Genomic DNA, 25,035 nt, shown 5'->3' on the forward strand with positions numbered 1-25,035 from the left:
AAATACATTGTCTATCCAAAAGGATCAGTATGAATTTCTAAGTATTATATCCATCCCTGTGAATCAGTCTGATCAGTCCACATGTCTGATGGGCTTGAGTGCCCTCTTTTCATTTCCTTCATGCCTGTTATCTTGAAAAATTGCAAAAAATCGACTGAACTCTGAGGCTAGTATGTATCTTTCCTTCCCAGCTACCAAGCTATTTGACTGAACTTCATGTCTTTCAAAATACACAGTTTATCATGGTTGGAATCTTTATACTGCTTTGCAAGTTTTTACTCTGGTAAACCCAAGCTTGGTGAGACTAAACATGTCAAGTTTTCAGTCATATTTAGGAGAGTTCTGGCATCATGGGAATGATTGTGTCATTGTGCATGTTTCATATACTTTATCAATTTTAAGAGCTGACTAGGTTTTTTAATTATTTGTCACAGTAATCTTAAATATAAATTTTAGATTTCCAGCTAACTAGTACAGAAGAAGCGGCTGCAAAGATAAAATGGCAGAGGATTATGGGTTCAAATTATGAAATAGTGGTAGGTAAATTTTGTTTATTATTGTTAAATACAATTTGTTTATTATTGTTAAATACAATTGTTAAATCTCTTTCATCTGTGCATCTATTATGTTGACAACATAATAGATAGAAATATGTTTGTATTGCATTTGTTCTTTCATGTATGAAAATTACACATATGCTCCTTAGTATGTTGAGATTATTTTAATTACAAACTTTGAATGTAGATATATATTTTTCTCTATTTTATCAAAACCATGACAGAATTGTTAGATTGCTGTGCCTATAACTATTGTTTCACCAATTTTCTAGCTTCAGGAGGATAAATGTGTTTAGAGAAAAAATAAAATTTAATATGAACTTCAAAGCTCCCTTTGTTAGCTAGAACTTGAAGCTTCATTCTTATTCTGCATACTGAATAAGTGATTTCACATAATGATGTAAATAATGCATAGAACATATACAGAAGAAAAGTCATATATCAGTTTAGGAAATCATGTCACAGATGTAGTGTCTGCAGAAGTGTGTTATTAGATACATTGTTGTCATAAGCACATCCCACTTGTGTATTGCAAAGTGGTGTGTGATCAATGAACCAGTTTTTACCTGACTCCTCTCTACACATTACAGTACTTTTGGTTTCTCACTTCTAGAATTTTCACCTAATTGCATGTAAATTGAAATGGAAAGTAACAGATATGACTGCAAATATGACATTTCTTTATCTTATTTTAGGTGGCTGTGGTTAACAAATTTAGTGAAAGCAGTGGGTTAGGGATAAGCCTTGAAGCTACTGTGGGTCATCATTTCATCAGATCTATCTTACCTGAAGGGCCAGTTGGACGAAGTGGCAAGCTATTCAGTGGAGATGAACTGCTGGAAGTAAGAGAGAGTACTGCTTTATCTCAGTCTGCATTCAGTAAGGTTTTTGAGCAGTAAGTTTCTTCTCATGGGCTATGACCATGGGAATGATGTATATCTAACAGTATGCCAGTTAGGGGTTGAATAGTCACTTCATATGTATTTACATATATTTATGTGAGTACATATGCTAACATACATTTCTTAACTGGTAGCTGATTTTGATAGTCCAAGGTCTTTCTCATGGTCTAAGCTCAGCTGGCAAGTAAGCACCATGCAGCCACTTGCTTACCCCACTAACCCCAAGCCTGGTGGGATTAAGAGGAGAATCAAAGTAAAACCTTGTAAGTTGAGATAATGGCAGTTTAATAATTGAAACAAAGTGTAATAATAGTCATAGTAAAAAGGAGAAAAACCTTCAAGTGATGCACAGTGCAAATATTCACCATCTGCTGACCAGTGCCAGACCTATCCCTGAGCTCTGATCAGTGCACCTTCCAGTTAACTCCCCATGTACATACTAGGGACATGATGCTCTAGGGTGTGAAATATCCCTTTGACCAGTTTGGGTCGCTTATCCCAGCTGTGCTCCCTCATAGCTTTTTTTTTTCTTTTTTGTACCTTCTCACTGGCAGAGCATGAGACACCAAGTCCTTGATTCAACTCAGCAGCAGTCAAAACATCAGTGTGTCATCTAAGTTATTCTCATACTGAATTCAAAACACAGCACTGCACAGCTACTGAGAATATCCCAGCTGAAACCAAGACAGTAACCAAAAAAGAATATGTAGTGAAAGCATTAATATTTAATAGGATTATCCCAACTCAGTGAAGGGACTAAACATCTAATTACTTTTCTAAGTTATTCTCTTAGAATTAAGATGTGAATTTTGTTTACATTAATGCAAGAAACATGAAGCTACAGTGTATATGGTGTTTGTAGAGTGGCATCATGCAATTAAAAAGACTATACAGTGCTGAGCACCAAACTGAGTAGAAATTAAGGGTTTAAAGTGTCTATCAGCATGGAGATTTTTGTTGCTTTTATTTTACTTTTTTTTTTAATGAGGTGATTAGTGAGTTGGGGTTTGCTTGGGTTTCTTTTTACTCATTTTTGTTACTGTGATTAGAAATAGTCTGTAGCTCTAACCACTGTGTATTCTTTATTTATTGAGGTGAATGAGATCTCTCTTCTTGGAGAAAACCACAAGGATGTGGTCAGTATCTTGAAAGAGCTGCCTATTAAGGTGACAATGGTGTGCTGTCGTCCAGTAGCTCCACCTGTCACTCAGCCAGAAATACTAGAGAGTCTAAGCCTATCTGAGGTTCAACTCACAGAAAAGGTATTTTGTCTTTAAACAAAATGACAGTTTTTTTAAACTGAAAATGACAGTTTTCTTGAGAAAAAAAAAAATAGGTTATTCTACATGATTATAAATGTATTTTAATATTTTTTGAATTGGAGCCAGACAAATAAGAAACAGCAAATAATGTTTATTGGCTATTTTTTAGGCCACGAAAAGATATGAATGCTGGCTTGTCATAGGCAAAAATATCCTAGGATGTGAGGCTGTTTCTCTAAGTACTGTACTTCTTGTTCTGTAGGTGAGATGTAGGAGTATAGCAAGTTGACTGTGGGTTCTTTAGAATCTGAATGTGTTTAATCTAGTTTTGAACTTTGCTTTCTGGGTTTACATTGTGCATAACTGTGTTTGCATTCCTTGACTGACACTGTTGTCACTTGTAAGTGCACAGCTCTGGGCAGCCTGGTGAACTAAACATGTAAGAATGGCCTAGGGTATAGTATACAAAACAATAGCATTTGTATGAAAAGAGAAACAGTTATTTCTGATTTCTGAGCAAGGCACCAAATTCAGCTTATAGTTTCTAAACTTCTCTATGAAACCAAGTGAAGAACAGTCTGTGTATGTACATATTTATTTGGTTTTACTGTTATTAAATATTCTGGCTCCTGTCAGTATGATTACATTTAATGAAAGTGTATTTTAGACATAAGACTTAATAATATATATTTCCCAAATATTTGAATGCATATACTAATAAAGTTTTTTGAAGATTTTCATTTGACAGAAATTCCGTTTTGTAAATATTTTTCTAGTGAGTAGTTTAATATACTTGCAGCTTGGCTACAAATATATATATTTGTATTTTGTGCTAGGTTTATGAGTGTTCATTAAATCTTCTGAGTGCTTGCACTTCTTCTGTGTTAAGAGATATCACTTAGGTTTTATCTTGTTTTCTGTAAGCAGGGTTTTGTCTCTAAGATTCTCAACTGTTTACATTTTATTGGTGAACATTTACTGTTTTTCTCAGGGTCACATAGAACTTGGATTTGTTGGTTCCTCAGACACAGAGGGAACAACTTTGGAAACAGCTGATGACGGTCAGAGTATGGAAGAGGTGCAAAGCTCATCTCTGGCAATGTGGGAAACAGAAATACAGCACATTGATCTGGAGAAAGGGAGTATGGGGCTTGGATTTAGCATATTGGACTATCAGGTAATTTCTGCACTTCTTTGGATGGAGGACAAAATATTCATGTTGTTTGGATCTTGCAGTACGTTCTATATATTTTAAAGGTAAACATTAATTGAAACTAAGCAATAGAGTAGAACTAATCACAGCTGGTAGGCATTCTAGTAATTATATTACATATTTCTCTCATTGTACTACGACTGCAGTTTCTAATAATGGTAATACTGGTTCAGAAAAACAGATAATCCATAATATGCTAGTGTTTTCAGAAAGCTGTCTTCTAGCAACCCAAGGATAATGAGTAATGTAGCCAGCATATTTAGGCATTTAGTCATGTATTTTGAACCTGCAGTGAGGTGTTTAGGACAAGATCCAATAAAGGACTTAAATGCTTAAAGCAGGATTTACGAAAATCCAGAACTGTAATTCTGAAATCCCTTACTTAGCTGCTGTCTGTCGGGGACATGCTTAAACATCCCCATTAATTTTGTCAGAATTCCTGGATATCTGGATATTTCTTGGTGTGTCTCAATGAACAGCTCAGTGCCTGTCTCTTGCCTTCACTTGGTTAGGATGCCAGAACAAATATTCCTCCTCTTCCCATTTTTCCAGTGGATAATTTTAAATTGAATGTCGAATAATTTATCCCTGAGGTCCATGTAGTCTTTTACTGAGCTGTTTTGTCATACTGTGAGGTCAGGTCTCTTTCCACGTTTCTGCTGGGTCTTGTCCACAGAAATGCATTTACATCTGGCAATAACTTCCAAGTGGAAATTATGGCCCCAGGGCAGTCCTTACAATTAATCTATGTCTCAGATTTGCATTTGCATACTGATAAGATGAAAACCAGTGTAGTGTAATAATGTGAAGCATAAAGGTGTAGTCAAGTGTATTTTATGAAGCACTGACTACTCTTTAAAGTATTGCTCATGATGCGCTGCAGTGAGACATCACAGATGAACCTGAGTGTTTGAAGTCCATGTTAGCACTTAGTAGAAGATATTTTTGCTTCAGCCTCTTCTGAGCATTAACACAAATGGTGCGTGTGTATGCGGTTAGTGACTGAATTTTGTTTATGGATAATAGTACTAAAGGCTTGTGGAAATTCCTTAAGTTGGTTAACATATTTTTCAAATATGAGTTAGTCTTCCAGCTTTAGTCAATTTTCTGATACTTAGCTTTTTTTGATATAATATTTGGGTACTGTCATACATTCTTTCCTTTGATATGCGGTAAAAATATTTCACTTGGTCACTGAAGTTTTACTTTCTTATAAGACTGTGAACAGTAAACTTACTGGGAGATTTATATTTTGCTGTTTCCATCAAATTCTCAATTCGTTTTCAGTGAACAGTGACTAAACTTGAGGAGAATTATGTTCATACTAATACATTTCTTACGTTTTATACAATGGCAGGCCTAGAAATGTACCTTATGTAGAAAGGTCTACATAATTTCTAACGCTAAGGAAGACAATTGCATAGACTAGAGAGGCTTGTTTCTTTTTTTTTTCCCAAAAAATGTGTCATGCAGTGCCATCTAAAGTGACAATGTAATTATTTTTTGCTAAAATAGCGAGGAAGTTGTGAATGCTCAGCAACACTGCTAGTTATATTTTGACTTGGGAAGTGTTTTGTTGCTCCATGGCATTCTTGTTACTGTCATCAAGTGTTAAGAGTCTTCTTGATGTCCCTCTTTCACTCCCTCTCTCCCTCTCTCCCTCCCTCCATCAACACTTCTCTCTCACATCAGTCTTCAGCAGTCTCATTATTCTTGTGGCTTTTCCATGTTGCTTTGATGGTGTCTGTCCTTTCAGATGTACATTTTGACATGGAAACTTGTTACAACTGCATGCTGGTTTGTAGATGTTTGCTTTTCTCTACTTTTCCTATCAGTAAAGCACATGATTACAGTTTTGTAGTTTTTTTTATTTTCATTCACTCCAGTGAACTTAATGTTGGACGTATTAACATGATGTTCCTTGTGAATGTTGTTCTGCAATAATCACACAAATACTTTGTATGTGTGACAATTGTTATAGCAGAATTATATATTCCTGTTTATATGTATATGTTTAGTAGTATTTTATATTGGAGATACATGATGGAACATCACCTAAAAAGGAGTAATAAATTTCACATTTAAGAATTAAAAATAAATTGAGGTCTAAATGTATGGACAGTACAGACAGGATGGTTTGCTCCTATTGAAGACTCATCTAGAGGAGGCCAACACTGCTTAATAACACAACTGTAGTTAATAAATCTCATTAATAAAAATTCTCCTCTCAAGTTATAAAAGAGTCAAAGAAATTTAATCTTTTTTCTTCCCTTTATTTAATTAGGATCCTGTTGATCCAGCAAACACTGTAATTGTGATTCGCTCATTAGTTCCTGGGGGTGTGGCTGAGCAAGACGGCAGACTTCTTCCTGGAGATCGGCTTATGTTTGTCAATGATATCAACTTGGAAAATGGCAGCCTGGAGGAAGCCGTGCAAGCACTGAAAGGAGCCCCAACAGGAACAGTTAAAATAGGAGTTGCCAAACCATTGCCTGTAAGGATTGGGAAATCAGTGTGTACTTTTTGTATAATTGAAGCTGGTACATGCTGATTCTGACTTCTCCAAACATTTTGTGTGGTTTGTGGTACAGCTGGGTGGCCCAACTATCACCTTACATATAAGAGTGGCCTGGGTAGTACATGGCTAGTGTAGTGATTGCAGGGCCTAGCACACCTGTCATGCACGAAAGAAAACAGAAAAGCACCTTGCAACCAGCAGATCTTTCAGGACGGAAAGTTACCGGGCATAGTATTGTACACTGTACACTTTTCATGGTTCTCTGAATGTGTGAGATGGTGACATAAAATTGTTTTTATTTGTTTTGTGCGGAATTTACAGATTCCTTTGCTTTGCAAGGTGTAGTATTGTTACAGCTTTATTCTACTCAGGGAGGTTGTGATATATTCTGGATGGTGTGTGGAAGAAACAAGAAAACTTTCAAGAGGTTCAATAACAAATTTTTACTAGCAAGCTTAAGAACATTAAGGTAGAATAATACTTGGTAAATTCTAAAATGTAGGCATTTTGGTTAGAAATGCAACCATATAAAAGCAAAAAAATACTTCATAAAATGTATATGGGAAAAGAAAGAAAAAGAAATAATAAGGGTAGAACAGTATGTAGTCACCACCTATGGATCCAGTGACAAGACTTGATTGCTGCAATTTGAGTGCCCCTTCAAAGTGCTGGTCACAGTCTTGATCCACTGGGGATGGGAGTCAGTGGGGGAGTCACTTAATTCAAGGCATGATAGTCCACAGTCAATCTCCATTCTCTGTCAGACTTGTGCACAGGCCAATTGGGGCTGTTGAAGGGTGAGTGGGCCTTACTGACCACCCCTTGGCTGTCCAGTTCACAGATCATTTTGTGGATGGGGATCATGGCATCTTGATTCATCTGATACTGCTGGTGGTGCACCATAAGGGTGGCAATTGGTACTCATTGCTCTTCCACCTTCAGGAGTCTTACTGCAGATGGGTTTTCTGATAGTCCAGGCAAGATGTTCAAGTATTTCATGTCCTTTGCTGTTGGAGTTCTGGATGCTGAGAATTTTAGACTTTCTGGCTGACAGAATCTGACTCCCAGGAGAACACTGCGTTTGACACGAGGCCATGGAGAAGGCTTCAAAATTGATCGATAGCACCAGCATTATGGGATGGGGGAAACCCATGAAACACAAAGTTCAATGTGTTAATACATGCTCAGGCTAGATGAGAATGCCAAGTACCTCCCCTGTGATGGAGAGTTTTACACTGTCTCATGTAACACCATAGGTTACAAGGCATTTCTGTATTTGGTGGTTTATGACAGCTACAGCTTCCTCTCAGGTTAGCATAGTTGAGCCAATTATAGTCCATGAGAAGGCATGAATATCTTCAGGCTTCATGTGAGTGTCCTGATAGGTCTCTAGAGGGAAGTTTTCACACTGAAGCCACTTGTGTAGGGACATGGGCATAATAAAAAGCACTGTTGCACCTTGCAGGATTTGCTTTTTACCAGCCTCTTCCCTTATCTGGCTCAAAACCCAGTTTGTAGTCTCGGGTGGTAGGTGTGTACCCCCTCTGCAGCTGTGTGGTTACTTTGTGCCTGGTCAGCAAAGCACCTGCTGCCTTGGCAAATGTTTGACACACTGACCATTAACATACCAGTCCCTCACAAGTATCTATGCAATATTTGTATTTAAACGGCACACCATATTATGTTGTGTAGTCTTCAGTTTGTATACATCTAACAGGTTATTTCAGGCTTGGTTTTATAAGGTAGTCTGGAACAATTCAAAACAGGAGGTTAAAGGAGACCTATGCTCACTGAGATAGCGTAGGAGTAAGAATGCTAATGAACAAGCATCCCTGATGGGTTAAGTTCAAATCAGCAGAATGGCATTAGTTCATACATACAAGAAAGATACCTTTCTCTATATTAGTAAGCCCAAGCACAGTTTTAGGGGTTCAGTTTTGTTTTTCATGAATTGATAATCTTGTAACCCTTGTGGATGTAGATACTAAATTTTCATTCTTAGTAAATCTTTGTGGAGAGAGTGGGAGGGAATGGCTGTTGTTCTCAGAAGTCCCAAAGTTCCCAGAAACTTTGCTTTTCATAGTAAGAGAGTGCATCGTAACTTGTTCTGATAAATTAATTCTTTTTTTAATTGGAGATTCCATATTAATTGCAAGCAAAATTTCAAACTCTAGAAGATGCCACTCTAAAGGAGAAAATTCATGTAGGTTTTGTTTCTTTGTAAAACTTTTGTTTTACAACTTTTGTTACAAAAGTTGCCATTCACCTTCAATGTTTCATTATTATGCTTGCCAAGTAATTAAATGTTACAAATAATCCCTGCTTCTTTTGCAGTACTGGACAAATGCACCTACTATCAAATTATTGGAAAAAGCTACTGGTTTATAGTCAGAATTACATTTTGTCCTCTAGAGGCTAGCAAATATAATTGTAAAACACAGAGAGTAGATGAAGTCTCCTTGCCTGCAAGCAAAATTGCTCTGTGGCTAGCAAGATTATAAGGATTACTCTGCTGTTAGGCTCTTTCTCTGTTGATAGCTATGATGGCAGTTTTAGTATATCTTTATTTAGACCAGAAACTGAAAATGAGCCTAGACTAAGTTGTGGACTCTGTGGTATACTTCAACAGGCATTTTTCATTATTTGGGATTTCAGAATGATGTGTGAAGCTGAATCAATTCAGGTAAATTTGAAAAGAAAAAAATGTCTCTTTACCCAGTAAATACTGTGACTGTGATTGAAATGATCTCTGCTGCATTTGGAATCCATTTGCCTTTCTAAACAGCCCCTGCCCCTCTCGCAGAATGCACTCTGCACCTGCTGTGTCCAGGCCACTCAACCAACTCAGAGCTTCATTCTTTCTGCAGCTTTCGCCTGAGGAGGGCTATGTCTCTGCTAAGGAAGATTGCTTTTTCTACACTGCCCAGTCACTTGAGGAGGAGGGGCCAGCTGATGCAGCCCTCTTCCATGCTGAGCTGGCTCTGGTTAGTGGCCAAACTTACCGCAGATTTCTTCAGTCTTTGCATTTTGTAGTGAAAGGAGTTGCCTCGCCGCTATTCATGCTTATTTTTTAGTGTTCACTGTCTCCACATTACTCATCCACTGTAGGTGGGATGGATTCTGACTTTGTAGAAACTGGTGTCTAGAGACTTCAGTTTTTTGCATGAGCTGTGAATCTGGCCTATGATATGTTAATTTCTGAGGAAAAAAAAAAGTATTTTGCTAATGTTTTCAAAAGTGCATGGGTATCCATATGTCCTTGCATGTACTGAGCAGCCCTTTGGAAATCTCACCTTTTTGGAGAAATGTTCATGTGCTTATTTTTCTATGTATCATAATACATCACTTTTCTACTGTGGAAAGTTTTTGATATTCCCTTTTTGCATGTAATCCAGCCTTACAAGGAACACTATATCTTCAAAAGCTGCAAATACTTCCTCCTAATAATATTCTACAGCCTTCAACATCAATCAGTGATTATGTGATTTACAAGGTCAAAAGGTGTTCACTTGGACAAACAATGCGGCTTACCTGAGCAATCAGCACCTTACATAGCCCAGAAGTTACCAATAAGAACTCAGATTAAAAAGACACAGGAACTAGGGCACTACAAAACAAGAAAAAATCCTCCAACCCTTCCTCCCACAAAATAAAAAAATAAAAAATGAAAAAACAACCCAGTATACACATGTATATGTATGTATTCCAAGTGTGTATTCTCATGGTTGTTTGTTCTGTTCTGGGTCTGATGTTGAAATTATTAGACCCTCATTTTCTGGAGACTTGAGCAGGAAAGCAGCTTCTAAACATGATAACTTAGTTCATTAGAGAAAAAGTCAAACTGAACAAAAACCTGAAATGGATTCTGTCAAGGTGAAAATCTCTGCATTACTGCTTCCAGCAGGTTTGTTGTTTTTTTCACATTTGCAGATGACAAGCTGATTTAATAGCTTGCCTTTAATCAAGACTACATGTTTTTAATTCTTCAGTTTGTTACCTTTAGCAGTTAGGTAAGAGTATTTTTCTTGCTCTATTCGTTTAGAAGAAGCATGAGTTTATATTCTTAATAACCTTTAATTGAAGATGTGCTGAAATGATCAGATTAAAACTATCTAAAAAAATTGACTTCCATCTGTGGTTCCAATCAAAAAAACACTTGTGAAAAAAAGCAATGAAGATACACAACATAATAAAATTGTCATTCAAGTTTGTCAGTTGTCTAATTAAATGTGCAAAATGGGAAACTAAATGTTCAGTCACTCAGCTGAAGATATGTTTTGAGAGTGCACATTTGAGATACTGTTTTTCATAGACAGATTGGTAATCAGATTTTACAGATATGTCCTGAATTTTCACAATATTTTTTTAGGGCACAGCTTTGGTAAAATGAATACGCGTTTTCAGGAAGATGAGCTGAGAGTAAGTTACAGCAAAGAAGCAGTTTGGATTAACAGTTAAGTCTGTAGGCTTGAAATAAAAAAAAAAAACAAAACAAAACAAACTTTTTACTCTGAAAAGGAATCAGTGTGTTGAATTACTGCAGACTGTTGCTACTGCTATAATGGATTCATAATATGATTAACCACAGGGTTTGAAAAACAAGTTAGATCCCATCTCTGTAGATGGGTGCACTTATCTGCGTCATACAAGTTTATGACATGGGCATGGCTCTTAACCCAGTGATCATTTTGTTGGCCTACAATATGTTCTTGAGCTCAGCCGGGGAGATGAAATAATAATCAAAGTGTTAAGAGGCACCATAAATTAGGGTTTTTAGGGCTTAATTTTATTCTAGTATTTAAAAGAATATGAGTCTTTGAAAAAAATACATTTCATTTAAAAATAAAGGCAAAAGTACTACCCATGTCAATGTCTGAAACTCTTTTAAAAATTTTATTTCTAATGTAAGAGTAATAGAAATATAGGAATGTTTATAGTATTTTTTTTTTCAAAAGCAAAATAATTTAAAATTTTTTAAAAAATACATTAATTAACTTTTCATATAAATGCGCTGTAAAGCACTGTAGTTTCCAGATTGTTTTTAAAAGACTATAAAAATAACTGATCCTAAGAAGTTGAGTCAAGAGAACATTCCTGACATGTGGCACCAAGTTAAGCTCAATATTTTTTCTGTGCTAATTTTTGTAAAAAAAAAATTAAAAAGAAGCCCTAAAGAAATCAAAATATAGACACCAAGAAGTGCAGTGGAATTTGCCCAACATGTTCTATTAATAGGCATGAGCGTGCCTCAGCCCCACAACTTACTCTGGTTCAGACTCTTGCTTTACTTCAGATTTTCTTTGCAACCTTTGAAGAAGTAGTAACACGGATTTATCCTACTGCACTTTGCAAATATAATTTCAATCTGAAACATGGAATGAAAAAGAAAAAGAAGGAAAATATCAGTATGTAATGGCTGGTGTGCATGTGTTTGGGGCTTACGTGGTGTGAGGGCAACAGCCTGGCTGATTGAATTGCTTTTGTTGTTAGGTGGACTCTGGCGAGGCAGATCTAGCGGATGAGTCCACCTTTGAAGCACAGTATTCTCTAGAGAGAGACGTCTTCCAGGATTCAGTGGCAGCTCTGCACGACAGTGCCTGTAGCAGTGAGGTGAATGACAGCTTCTCTCTTCCATTATCAACTCCCAAGGTAAAATTGAGGATGGTTTTATTGATGACAAACTTTGATTTTGAGTGTCAGCAGGCTGCGTTATCGGATAGAAATGTTTTGTGTCATCCTGGTTCAAAATGCTCTATTTGCTACCAGGGTAAAATTTTGTTTAGAGTAGTGCTGATGTCTTTGTTGAAGAGCGAGGCAGATAGAAGGCACAAAGCTTGGATTTTTGCTAGATAAAGCATGATTTAGCCAGCATATGGTGAGATATTTGTAGTATTAAAGATATGTTGAGCAATCTACTAGAAAAATATAAGTGTAATTCAAAGCATAGTAAAGAGTAACGAAATTACTCTGTTGCTCTATATTTTAGTATGAAAAGCAAGAGTAAATTTTCATCCTGATTTTTGCTTTTATGCTTCATAATTAGTATGTTTCTGTGGTTTGGAATGAAGTTTTCATAATGATGCCGTAATGAAAAGTAAGTCCGTGTATGTCAAAACTCTGCTAATAATATTTATGTAAAGCAAATGAAGATTGATTTAAGAATATTAAGAAGATCAATAGCTTTTTTGGTTCTTGGTCACATACCCATAATGACCTGACTGTGTTATCTTTCTTTCCATGTTTTTTCATGTTCTTTTTTATTTTAAATCTTTAGATTTTAATATCACTAACCTAGAGCATTCCAATTCCATTCTCCTAGCAGTCCTCATTGAAAACCACTGGGTTTGTAGTCTGTGGTCTTGAATAGAGTAGCTGCTGCTTTTTCTGCCGCACCTGAGCTGCAGTAACTCCCGTTAACCTTTCTTCAATATGTTTAGCCCTTACGAGGTACTGGTTAGAAAGCAAGATTCATCTTCTAATGGTTTCTCCTAATCAGAAGAGCACGCCTCTGCTGTGCCAGTGGGACAGCTTGCATTGTTTAACTCTATAATTGTTCCTTAAATGGATTATGTATTTTACATGCTTAGGAACATTTTGTGAGATAGAGGCTGGATTTATACTATATATCACATTGAGGGTCTAGAAAGTCTTTAGTTATTTTCACCATTGACTTAAATATAGCTTTGGTTTACATACTCTTTTAAAATACCACAGTCCTAACTTTTCAGTGTTCATCTCTCTACACTAGTACGAAGTGAGTATTAAGTTCTCATCAAGTAACCTATTCATGATTCAAAAACCAAACATTGTGGGAAAATCTGTTCATTAGTGAAGACTTCTGGAGCAAGTAAAATGCAGTAAAAATTAAAACAGAACTATTTGATGCTGTGAGGAATGCAAAGATATTTCAGTTATTCCTGGCTGCAGGGCAGTTGGCAGGTTCTGAGTGTCACTTTGGTGTCACATTTAAAATAGGTCTTGAAAAACATACCTAAAATAAAGCAGATACTCTAGTGGGACCACATGTTACCGTAGTTATGAATTCCTGAAACTGTGTTTGTCCTAAAAAATAATTGCATTATTGTCTTTTCTTTAAGTGAGACAAAAATAAAAATGAGTATATGATGCAACTCCTAATATAGGGCATACAAAATAAATATTTGCTTCACTGATTTGGAAATGGATACAAAATAGACTTAAAAATAGATGTCCCAGCTGTATTTGAAACCTTATAAAATAATTTAAATAGATTATAGTATTGTGTTCTGTTCTCAAAAAGGTAGGAAATTATGTCATTGATTATATCACGCAGATTAGTTGTATTTAGGCTCTACACAATTATCTTCTCAGCTATTACTTAAACCACTTATGTACTGGTAAGCTTTTTCTGATTCTTGTCTGGGGACAGAACAAGCATGTATGAACTTCATGAAAGTTGACAAAAATGAATTCTAGGGCTCTTGAGACAAAATGTTGCAAAATATAATATTCCTAAATCCTGCCATGTCTCCTCAGCTTTTTGGAAAAGTAATAGAACAATTAATAGGACCAGCGGACAACTAAGACAGATAGAAGTAGTTGATTTTGAGCTGTTTTATTGCATTTCAGAAAAAAAATCTCTAATATTGATACCGAGCCTCTGAGTCCTTGATATATCTTTTTAAAATCTAATGACCTACCTGTTTTTAAAATAACTTTAAAAGGTCAGCTAAAGAATATTTGAAGGGTTTATTTTTTTTTTTCCAGAATGTTGTGATTATTGAAATCCCTTGAAACATTTCAAAGGCAGGGCCTCAGAATCTTGGAACAAATATGTAGGGAACTTAGTACTAGTATTGCAGCCAAAATTGGTAGATTTGCAATAATTATTAACTAGTAAGCTTCTGTAATTGCATTATTGTATTTTATTGTTTCCACATTTCAAATCCCCATTCATATTCACCTGCTGAGGTTTGACCAAGTTTTTACTTGTCATTCTTTTTGAGGAAGAGAAATCTTAATATATTTCTGCTCAGTTAAATGGATGATAACATTGCATTCATATTGTCTGAGCGGCTTGAAGTTCCTCTTTGCTTGCTAAGTGTGCTGAAAGTAAAGACATTGGTCTTGCAAAGTTCTTTCACTTGAGAAAAAGAACTGTATGCTTGAATTTTAAAAAGTTATTGGAGTTATTCAAGCTAGAGTTAGTAATTTATTTTACTGATTTCTGGTGTTATAAAGCAGAAGAAATGGTCTAAGAAATCAAGTTTACTTTATAGTAGAAATGAATGCCTATAGGGAACTGTTGATGAGGTTAATCTTGCTGATCTCACAGAAGTATGTTTAAATTCTATGAGATTATTTTTTGTTTAAGGTTTTAGCATGAAATAGGGTTTTGAATTATACTACAAATGAATGGTGATTGTTCATTGTCTCCTGTGTTGAATAGTCTCTTGGAGAGGAATGCCCAAATGCTGCACCTGATTTCCGTGTATCTGAGAAGAATCTGTACAACATGAATTTGAATCAGAGACTAAGAGATGAAAAGTCTCTAGTGGACAGTAGTCTGGAAACAGCAAGTGATTTTACTAAAATAGATCTTTTGACACTGGAGGTTTCAGACACTAACCAAAATGAAAGTGAAAATATAGCAACATGGACTGGATCTCAGACAACATCAGAAATTGTACTAAATACAAGCCTTGCTACTACCACACAACTTGATCCCAATGAAAAAGTAAGGTTATTGCCTTTTTTTTTTAATAATAATATAAAAAACATACAGACAGCCTGTAATTAGACCAAAGAATTTCCTTCAGCATTGTCACAGGCCAATAGCCGTGTATATTTCTTTGATTATTAATGTCCTTTGGATATGTTAGCTCACATCAAAACTTTGGGATATAGAGCTTTCTAAAAGAGGACATAATTTATTTTACTTTCATCAAGACAGTATTTTCCCAGAAGCTGGTGGTACAAGGGTATATACGAGTGTTCTCAGGCTTCACATAATTGGATACTACTGTGTACCCCCTGGGCAGGACAGGGGAGTTTTCTTAGCCCTTCTTAACCTTCACAGGGGCATGGGTGCAAGCAGAAGGTGCACAGCTGGAATCAGGCCTAGGAAGCCAAGGACAGTGGTGGAAGCCAAGGGGCAATGGTGTGAATGTTTTCCATCATGGTGTTTTTGTAAGCCTATGCAGTTCAGCTCACAAACTGATCTGTGATACTGCAGTGTGCAAACATAATTTTCCTTTATATGACAGTCACTGTGACATGTGTTGCTTATTTATTCAATTTAGTGGTCTATTAAGAAATGCCTAGAAGAGCTGCAATTTCTTACAAGATTTGTTACTTTAGTACTGGCAAATTATCAAACATCTGTGGTGAATAAATCTGAAGCCCTTGAATTCATTCTACTAATTTTGATGTCCCTAAATTAAAAGTGTGCTTTGTGATAGATTTGGTATATTGCCTGAATGAAAACAGAAATCATCGTGTTAGTTTGATCTTTGATGAACTGACTTTTCTGTCTGTATAAGGAATCTGATTTAATTATGTGCATGGCTTTTGTGTAAGGCAAAAGTAGTTGAGATCAGTGTGACCAATCATTTTTATCTTGGTAATCTGAACTGGTGTTTTTCCTTATGTTAGGATCAATTTCTTTTAATGGAAAAGAGATGCCCAGTATCTTTGGAAGGAAATTCCACACCCCAAAATTCAGTTAAAGACATGTATGAGAAGACTATCACTATTGCAAAAGGCAATTCAAGCCTAGGTAAGTAAATGAACTTCTTTTGTAAACTCTTTAGGCATATAGCTGTTGGTTTCCCTTGTATGTTCCCTATTTTATTAGTAAAAACTAAACATTTTCCAGTTAGTGGGGACAGGACATTTATTATTTGTTGCTCTTGTCGTGTTTGACTGTGATGGCACTGGATCCATTTGCTGTCATTGTGAACACAGAAGTGAAATGTGCGGTCTCACTGAGAATTTGTTTTCCTATAAAGGAGTTTAGACTTTCCTAAATGTTAGCAGAACAATTTTTATGCATTGTTTTTCAATGTACTAATATAGTGAAAATCAAGATATAGCCAGGGAATGCTGTAGAAGAACACTGTGGTCAAAGAGCTGCAGATGAGACTTTCAAATATTTGTAAATATAAAATGGTCTTGCTTCCTGAGGATGGTCAAAAGGGACTAAATAAGCTGCTTACTTCCTTGCCTCAAGTTTGAATCCAAAATGCCTCAATATTTCTAAAAATCATGTCATTGATGATTTTAATAGGTAGTATTTTTGGCTTAATGATATTATAATTTTGTACTGAAGTTCAAAGTTTTTAGATTTCTGCAATCTGCAACTTCCTGAACAGACTGGCTAGAAACACATTCTGGAGTGAACACACACAACAGATGATAATGTTTTTCATTGTCCTGTCATGCTCTCAGCTCTGACCTTGGGCAGTGTGAAGGAGAGAACAGGAATTGAACCCTCCCAGAGCCCATTCTGGGAAGGCTTTGTGTTGAAAGGCAGTGATGTGTGCTTCCTGTTTGTGGCTTGTATGTTTGTTTGGTTTGATTTAGGTTCCTCGTACTGTTTCTTCCAGCCAACTGCATACTCTCGAACAGTCTTTGGGATTGGTAGGGCAGGACTTTGTGTGGGTGCTGGCTTTTAGCAGTAACTCTGTAAATGCTTTAAAATGGGCTTCCACAGCCCATAAACAGTCCTAAGTCAGGACTTCCTTTCTGTGCAGAGGCGGGTGTCAGTTTTTACAGCTGTGATGCTATATTTCAGTGGGCATCTTGACCTGGAATAAACTTTTTTTGGTGGCAGGATGCTCAGTCTGCCATGTATCACCTTCATGAAACAGCCATCCTTCAAAATGGATCTCATCTAAAACCAGGGCCTGAAAAATAAAAATATGTGGAAAAGGCTGATGTGGGTATAATTTTTATCTTTCATTGGTTAATTACTAGCTTTACTGGCCTCATTGCAAGGCTGTATAAAGTACAAGTCACAATACATTTCGAAGCATCTGGATTTTTTAAAAAAAGTTTTCTTTGCAATGAACTCTTCATTCAGTGGAGTAGCTTTTCATTTATGTGTATGAGTATTTTAAGTACAGTGAACATCAAAGCAAATTTCATCTCAAGCATAATCTGGCATGAAGATACAAACTGGCAGACATTGTCTGCTGGCAGACATTTTATGCATAAAAAATAAGACTGGCATTGATATATATAAAATATTAATGCGAATATTGCTTTCTTCTGGCTTTTGACTGTAACATTTTTGTTCCAGTCTGAGTGTGCTCTGGCCTGGGAAGCAGCCTTGGTAGAGTGACCAATTTACACACATGGCAGCACTGCTTTTACCCTTCCATTTCAAAAAAGCATCTAAGTCAATAACTATGAACGATGCTGAAAGCTACAGATGCATTGATTAAATAATTGAGAGTTAAGAACTGGCACTTCTTTTTTCCTTTCAAATGGTGTCAACCATAGTTTGCAGCAGCTGTTTAATGCCAGCTACTGCTGGAGCTCTAACATTTTGACTGTGATTTTTTAAAAAGATGAGAAGAGCTGAAATGCCATTGTCCTGCAAAAAGTTTGGCAATTTTACAGTGACATTTGCATTTTTAATCTGAAACTGTAGGTGTCCAAAGTGTGACATCAGACTTTCAGATCTGTAATAATGATGTCAGCATAGGAAAAGGAAAAGGGGGTCAGTTTTTTGTGTGATGTTTTCCTAAAGTGCTGTTACACTATCCTCAGTAATGTCTGTTACTATTAACCAAATAACAAGGTTAGGTCCAGAACTTCAAACCACATTTTGATAAAATAAAAAGTTTTTTATTAAGCAGTTTTAAGATGAGTTCACCAAATGGACTTCAAGGGTTCCAGCCCTGCCTTTCACACTGCCTTAGTGGAGAACTAAGTTTTTCCTGAAGCTGTTATAGGATCTGTTTAATGAGCACCAAGTGCCCTGAAGGTAACAGTGACAACTCGTGTGTAACCAGAGTCACAGTAACACATGACGGCCATCGCAAGTCAGTCCCTATGGGTTCCTCATAGGAGAGGAGAGGCTAAGAGGATATCTGTCTTATTTCCAATTACTGGAAAGAAAGTGGAGTTAAAAGGTGCAAATATTGAGAAGCAGTATTCTTCTGTGCCACAGGTAGCATACTGTTTTAAGTAAAATATTGGGCTGTATCCATTAGCAATATACAGACTTTCACAGAAGTCAGAATGCTCTTCTGGATCTAAGCTATAGCCCACCTAGAAGAGTGGGAAGACAGCCAGCATCTCAGTGGGATCTGATTAATGCTTTCTGTTGAAAATAAGTGTGTATTTGTTTTCAGCCTGTTAATTACCTATGTAATCATTTCACCTTCTTTCCAAAGAGAGTTGTCATAAACAAAAGTGAAATGTGTATAAACTCAGTGAACCACTAGAAGAGTGGTGATTTTAAATGCTTTTTAAGAAATTTCATTATGTCTGTATTTTTTGCTTAAATATTCCACTATCTTAATTTTTCTTGTATTGAACTGAGTATGTGAACTGACAACAAGGTAAAGTTACTGTGATTGTGATTTGTAATCGCTGTCTCAAAGGAGAAGAGTAAGAGCAAAATTTAAAGGCTTGGTGATATTGGCAGGTTGGCTGACTGACTTTTCCTTTCCCTGTGCCCCATTTCTTTATGTTGGCACTCGGAGCTGTGGCTTAAAGACATTAACTGTTCTATGTACTTTTTTAATAGGGATGACAGTAAGTTCCAATAAAGATGGTTTGGGAATGATAGTTCGCAGTGTCATCCATGGAGGCTCAATAAGTCGTGATGGACGGATTGGTGTGGGGGACTGCATCCTGTCCATTAATGAAGAGTCAACCACTAACTTAACCAATGCGCAAGCCCGGGCTATGCTGAGACGACATTCACTCATTGGACCAGACATAAAGTAGGTAAAACTAGATGATGAATTATGGTGGGAGAAAGCTGATAATATTTTTTTTTATTATTATTTGTGCAAGTATTTTACATGAAAATTTTGTTATTACATATGAATTTACCTTTAAGTTGCAGCGTCAGATGGATAATTCACATTCAAATTACATTTCAAAGATGAGATCACTTGTGTGAGAGGCTTCAGATACTCTTAGAAATCACTGCCATGATTATTACTGTCCTGCCTAGTTTTATTGAAAGAATAGGATTAGACAGAATTTTGCATTCATAGTATGACTATTCAAAGGAAAGTTACAATTTTATCAAGATGTTTGTGGTTCTTGAGGGTGGACTGTCCTCGCCACTGCCACTGCACAAGTAATTTCATCTAGTTTTTTTCATGGGTTTTGGTTTTGGGTGCCAGACAGAAAGTATGAAATAGGATGTTAATGCAGAAAATTCATACTCAAAACATTTCAGTATGTCTATGACAAACAGTGGAAACACTGTTTTTTGTAGTCACTTCCAATTTTTTATTAGTACATATGAATGAGCTGTTGCTCTTACCCATAACTGTCTGCTCTTGGTAGTAGTAGTTTCAAATTTGCAATAATTAATACAATTTTTGAGAAGCCTACTTGGGGAGAAAGTTTCTTCACAAAAATTTACAAAATTTTAACTGCCTTTAAGTACAATCCTATCTAGTTGCTGTAGTTGTGGAATTAACTTTGCCCACAAGAACCATCTGGAAATGAGGCTGATCCTGGAGATTTGAGTGGAACTGTAGGCACACCACTGCTGGGTTTACAGCTTCAAAACCTAGTGACTGTTTTCTCTGTTTAGCCTGTGGTAAAAGTGATTGGGTCAGATATGGATATGGGTTAGCGGAGTTGTTGGTAATAGAAACCTCTACTTATTGGTGAAGGTGGCCTTGAAAGAATCAGTCCAGTCCCAGTGTGGTTATGGGTGTAACTGAGGATAGAACTGAGTTCAGAATGGACAGCAGGATGTTCGATACTCACCCAAGTATTCTAGCTTGGAAGATACCTAGTGTTTTGGGAACAGGTGGACAAAGTACCTTCACTATGGCTACTAGGTTTACTTGCGTGCCCCATAGCTGTCACGCATTTAAGATTATGAGTTAATGTAAGCCTGTTTAAATAAAAGGCTTTATAATGCATTACACTATTGCTCATATCATGAATTACATTATTGTAAATGCTGTCAGGAATATAAGTGAGTCAGTATTGATAAAGTGTCACATCGATTGTTACTGTAGAGACTATGACTCTCAAGTATCATGACTCAAGTTGGTTGTATGTGCACATGCATGTGTGTATACCTGCTTAGAGATACAAATGCTGCAGCACTATTCTTCTATGAAGAGTCTTTTTTTAATACTGTAGTTCATAACCAAATACAGATGTGTTCACTATTTGTGGTTATGCTTTTATAGCTGCTCTATTTTATGCTGTGTGACCACATGTTTTGTTTTGCTGTTGTGTTAGAAATACTAAAATCTTGCCTTAGGTGTGGATATTCAGATTTTCCAGAGAAAAATGCATCCCATTTCTGAAAGATACTGAAATCAGAAAGACTAAATTTGTTGATAGCTTCTAAAGGAGTCTTGCAAGAAAAGTTATAGTATTTTTGTGACCACATAGTTTTGCTGTAGCACTATTCAGCATAATCAAACTTCTGTTTAATTTTTAACTTGAAGGAGCAGTACAGGATCCCAGAAAAATATTATGACACAAACATGTGGATAACACCCCAAATCAGAAATTCAGAGATGAAGAGCTTCATGTTAAGATAGTTCTTTATGTTTGCTGAGAAGGATACACACCCCTCCCCTTTTCCCCTCCCATATTTGTCAATTCAGAGTTAATGTGGTGCATCACCTTGCAGCATTTTTTATTTAAGGGCCATCATTTCAGACTTAAGTTGGTTGTCTTTGGTATCTTCCTTGGAAAACAAGGGTATGCTAGCACCCAGACATGACCATCTAGATATCATTCCTCTTAGTCCTTACTGCAAAATTTACCCCTTAACGTTTAGACTGAGATTTTTTTGGGTAGCAGGGTGCCCCCAAAAAGTGATTAAACAGAAGTATTTTGCTTCCAAAGCTGTATTTCAAATAGTAGTAAATAGTATTTGCAGAGAAAACACAAAGCTGTTCTTACTGGCCATATAAAGGCATTCATTAATTCTGTTGAAGGATATTTGATTTTGAATAGTTCAAGAACAAGCAGCCTGAGTTTCAGAGTTGCGTATTTGATTTTTTTCCCTCTGTGTGTAGAAAACCAGATGTGTGGCCTTACTGAAATGCTCTGAAAACTCTGTTTCTCTTCTCACTCTACCTTGCCAGAAGCTTATATATTTCTGTAATAAAGCCAGTGTCTAGTGCTCAGCAGCAACTGCTTGTAATATCTGTCAGATAATTATAAGGCTGAATTGGAATTCACCTGCCTGATTGGGGGGATGAATTCCTGATCAAGAAATGAGAGAGATTGCAATTCCATTTTCCATGACTCTTAGTAATCACTGCTATAGACAATAATAAAGAGCAGATGTTTTCTGGGTTAGATGTGGATGAAGTAGAGGTGGAACAGGACAAAAAAAGGAAAGGAAGAAAAAAAAAGCCAGCTCACACTTCTACATACATAAGTATGCCTGTCACATTCAGTGTGAGACATTGATATTAATTAACAACATTGTAAAAAGATGCTGCATCGTATGCTTCACGTTCTAGATCTTCTCCAGCACCTGCTGATGATCAGGCCCTGTGTTATGTGTGAGTATTGGCAATTCAGAAACTCATTATGGCTCTGTGTTGCAACTTGTCTGTAAAATCATTCCATGCTTTTATGACATCAATAGTAATGTCAGGGATATATCCAGATATAGGTACATATTCTCTTTCTTCTCATGTATATTTGTGTGTACATGCACATGTGGCTGCACATGTGGATGTGTATATAGCTTTTAATTAACAAAGATACAATTGTATGTGTATAACTATTATATATTTATATGTGGCTTTAAACTTGAAGATTGGAGCATGCTTTCTAAGTCTGGAATGAAAATACTTGTATCTAAAAAAAATATTGCTAGTATTTTTAAATTTAATCTATGACAGCCACCCAAGATGTGCTCAGAGCACGTGTGCATGTTGTGTGTAAGTGTACAAGGTTCACTTCTAGAACTGACATGAATACATTGTACTGATATCTGGATTAATCTCAGTGTCATATTTTCTGTGGCACTTACATTTTACTTCCTTCATATATGCAAAGGTTCTAATTGAACCTTAAATGTTAATTACAGTAATGTGTCCTAAGCATTTTCCATACTTCGTAATTTATTTGTTGGTGATTCAAGGTTTTGTGTGGCTGTTCAGTCAAGCATGTGATAAGTGTTCCTCTGTACTGCATGCAATGTTGTGTTTACAAGATACTTTCATATGTAAAACCATTGGTGTTTCCATTGTCACTGCTTTAGTTGCTAGTGCATATTTCTGGGGATAGGAGAAGTGGTAATAGCTCTTAAGAAAGAAAACCAAAACACTTTTCTTTCAAGCTGTACTGCTACAAGAGAGAGGAAGATGGTTAAACCATGCGCATACTTTCCTTTGAAATTGCTGAACTTTAATTTCTCTTGCAGTGAAGAAATATGACACAGAAGTGGAGCATACATATATTTATTTTGCTTTCTCTGCCTTCATGTCTGTTTTCTGGCCTGTGTTTCTCTTACTGTCTTCCCTGTAGCTGTACTGACATTGCCAGTCTGTTTTGCAGATAACTGGTGACTTGGTGGGGTTTTATTTCTCCTTTACAGCACAAAGTTATACACAGTTGGCCAGAGAAGCCAAAAACATTTCTTGTTCTGTGCCCCTCATCATCCCAGCCACAAGCTGAGCTGTTCAGGATGATGCTGAATTTCTTCAGACCTCACTTTGACCTCCAAAGTGAGCTTCAGCAGCAATCCAGCAAGGGATGGATTTGATAACTGTGAGGTGTCTGCCCATGAGCGCTAAGCAGGGAAAATACTCTTTCATTTCAATAACAACATGCAGAACAGAGAGTAGGAAGACAGTCACATCAGTAATACAGGTAATAAGAACAGTTAGGGAAACCTTTGCAGTTAACCAGACTTAGAAATCATAAGCAATATACAAGGATGAACTCCATGCAGAATATAACTTTTCATGTATTTGATCCATGTAATTTGGGTATTTTTTTGTATGTTATTTTTTTTGAAAAATGCAAATGTTCTGGTTTATGTTTGTGAAACAACTGAAGCGTTACAGAAACCTAGGTAAGAATGAACATGTAGATAAGAATGAACAGTTAAAAACACACTGAACGTTCGAGTGCTTTATACTAGGCTACTAGAATTTTAGTTAAGCACTAGAATACAAGAAATGTATTTTTTCCAAAGAACTAAAATGTAACAGTGAGATTGTCTCAATTTTATTCCATCTGTGGAAGTCAGTTAGGTAATTCAATTGTTCAACTTTAGGTATGTTTTATAAAAATGGTAAAACAAACCTCTTTTCTTTATAATTCCAGTGCTGTACACAGAAAGGGAAGCTAAGGCAGCTTATCGGAGATGTTTATATGTATCATTTAAAACTCTTTGCGAGCATCCTTTGTGACATACCTTTTTAATGATTCAGCACAATGTCAGTTATTTAATCATATAATGCACAATAGGGTATGCCAAAAGTTGGAGTGCATATGGTTTGCCTCCTCCTTGAGATCGGCTGATCTCGAGTGCTCATGCATCAGGTAAGGACTACTGCTGTTATTGGCCCTTGGCACTCTGCATAATTATTTGCCTCACAGAAAAGGATTAGACAAGAGCCAATATATATTGGACACTGTACTATCAGAGGTCACACTCTGCTCTATATATTGTCTGAATCTGGGATAACCTGTTTCCTTTGTAGGACTCTGCCATTCTCCTTACGATACTTACACCTTCCAGCTTCAGTTTAGCATAAAGGAGATTGTTCAGGCCTTCTAGCCAGAAGTTCTGGTTTCTTTACTGTATCTTTCTGTCAAGGGAAAACTACATTATTTTGTATTTATTTTTATAAGTGATGAATATAAATGAATGAATGTTACATTTTCTTACATTGAAATGTAACTTACAGGTCTTACAGTTTTTGTAGAGGCAAGGTGTTCTTGTGGGTCTGTTGGGTGAAGCTGTTGCATCAGCATTTGACCCATGAGAGTTTTGTAAGCATAATACTAGTCCTTCACTGTAGCTCAACACACTTGGAGTTGGAGATGGCTGAGAAATAGTAGTCATTATTCTCCAAAATTATTTTCTCTCTTGCTTTTTGCTATTTTACTGCTGGGTCTTCACGGAATAGCTGCTGCATGTCTTTAGCATTTTGCAGTGCTAGAATGCCTTCAGAAAAGGCAGATAAGGGTTAGTGACATAGTGCTGAGAGTTTGTTTCCAAGTGTATGTTAACTTCTCAGCACTCCAAAAGGAAAATATGTTGTGTCAAGTAGAGTGCCACTTATGCGTTTGAAAAAACACCAATGCAGAGTAGGGAGATTTATATGAATTTAGATAATACAGTTTTAGAAATTTCCATTAAAAGAACTAGGAAGTTCCTTCTGTTCAGCAGCCTAGACACGTTCAT

General features: G+C 36.4%; 1 protein-coding gene across 27 annotated transcripts in view; it reads left to right on the plus strand.

The window, feature by feature from the left end:
• The window catches only part of MPDZ (multiple PDZ domain crumbs cell polarity complex component), a 93,960-nt gene that overhangs the window by 33,478 nt on the left and 35,447 nt on the right, over window positions 1–25,035 (plus strand). For 15 of the 27 annotated variants that reach the window (XR_014951042.1, XM_085566021.1, XM_085566022.1 and 12 more), the window contains 11 exons: window positions 457–536; window positions 1,253–1,399; window positions 2,554–2,721; window positions 3,713–3,898; window positions 6,219–6,428; window positions 9,320–9,436; window positions 11,943–12,101; window positions 14,881–15,168; window positions 16,086–16,209; window positions 19,192–19,390; window positions 22,130–22,171. Coding sequence is in view for 26 of the 27 variants with exons in the window: in XM_085566021.1 (XP_085422147.1) it covers window positions 457–536; window positions 1,253–1,399; window positions 2,554–2,721; window positions 3,713–3,898; window positions 6,219–6,428; window positions 9,320–9,436; window positions 11,943–12,101; window positions 14,881–15,168; window positions 16,086–16,209; window positions 19,192–19,390; window positions 22,130–22,171 (1,720 nt within the window). In the remaining variant the exon portion in view is untranslated. The remainder of the gene's footprint in view (window positions 1–456; window positions 537–1,252; window positions 1,400–2,553; window positions 2,722–3,712; window positions 3,899–6,218; window positions 6,429–9,319; window positions 9,437–11,942; window positions 12,102–14,880; window positions 15,169–16,085; window positions 16,210–19,191; window positions 19,391–22,129; window positions 22,172–25,035) is intronic. The other 12 variants (XM_085566025.1, XM_085566032.1, XM_085566036.1 and 9 more) reach the window with 6 other exon arrangements.

The sequence above is a fragment of the Lonchura striata genome, chromosome Z (genome assembly GCF_050655825.1).
Source record: "Lonchura striata isolate lonStrDom1 chromosome Z, ASM5065582v1, whole genome shotgun sequence".
In the NCBI taxonomy this organism is placed as follows: domain Eukaryota; kingdom Metazoa; phylum Chordata; class Aves; order Passeriformes; family Estrildidae; genus Lonchura; species Lonchura striata.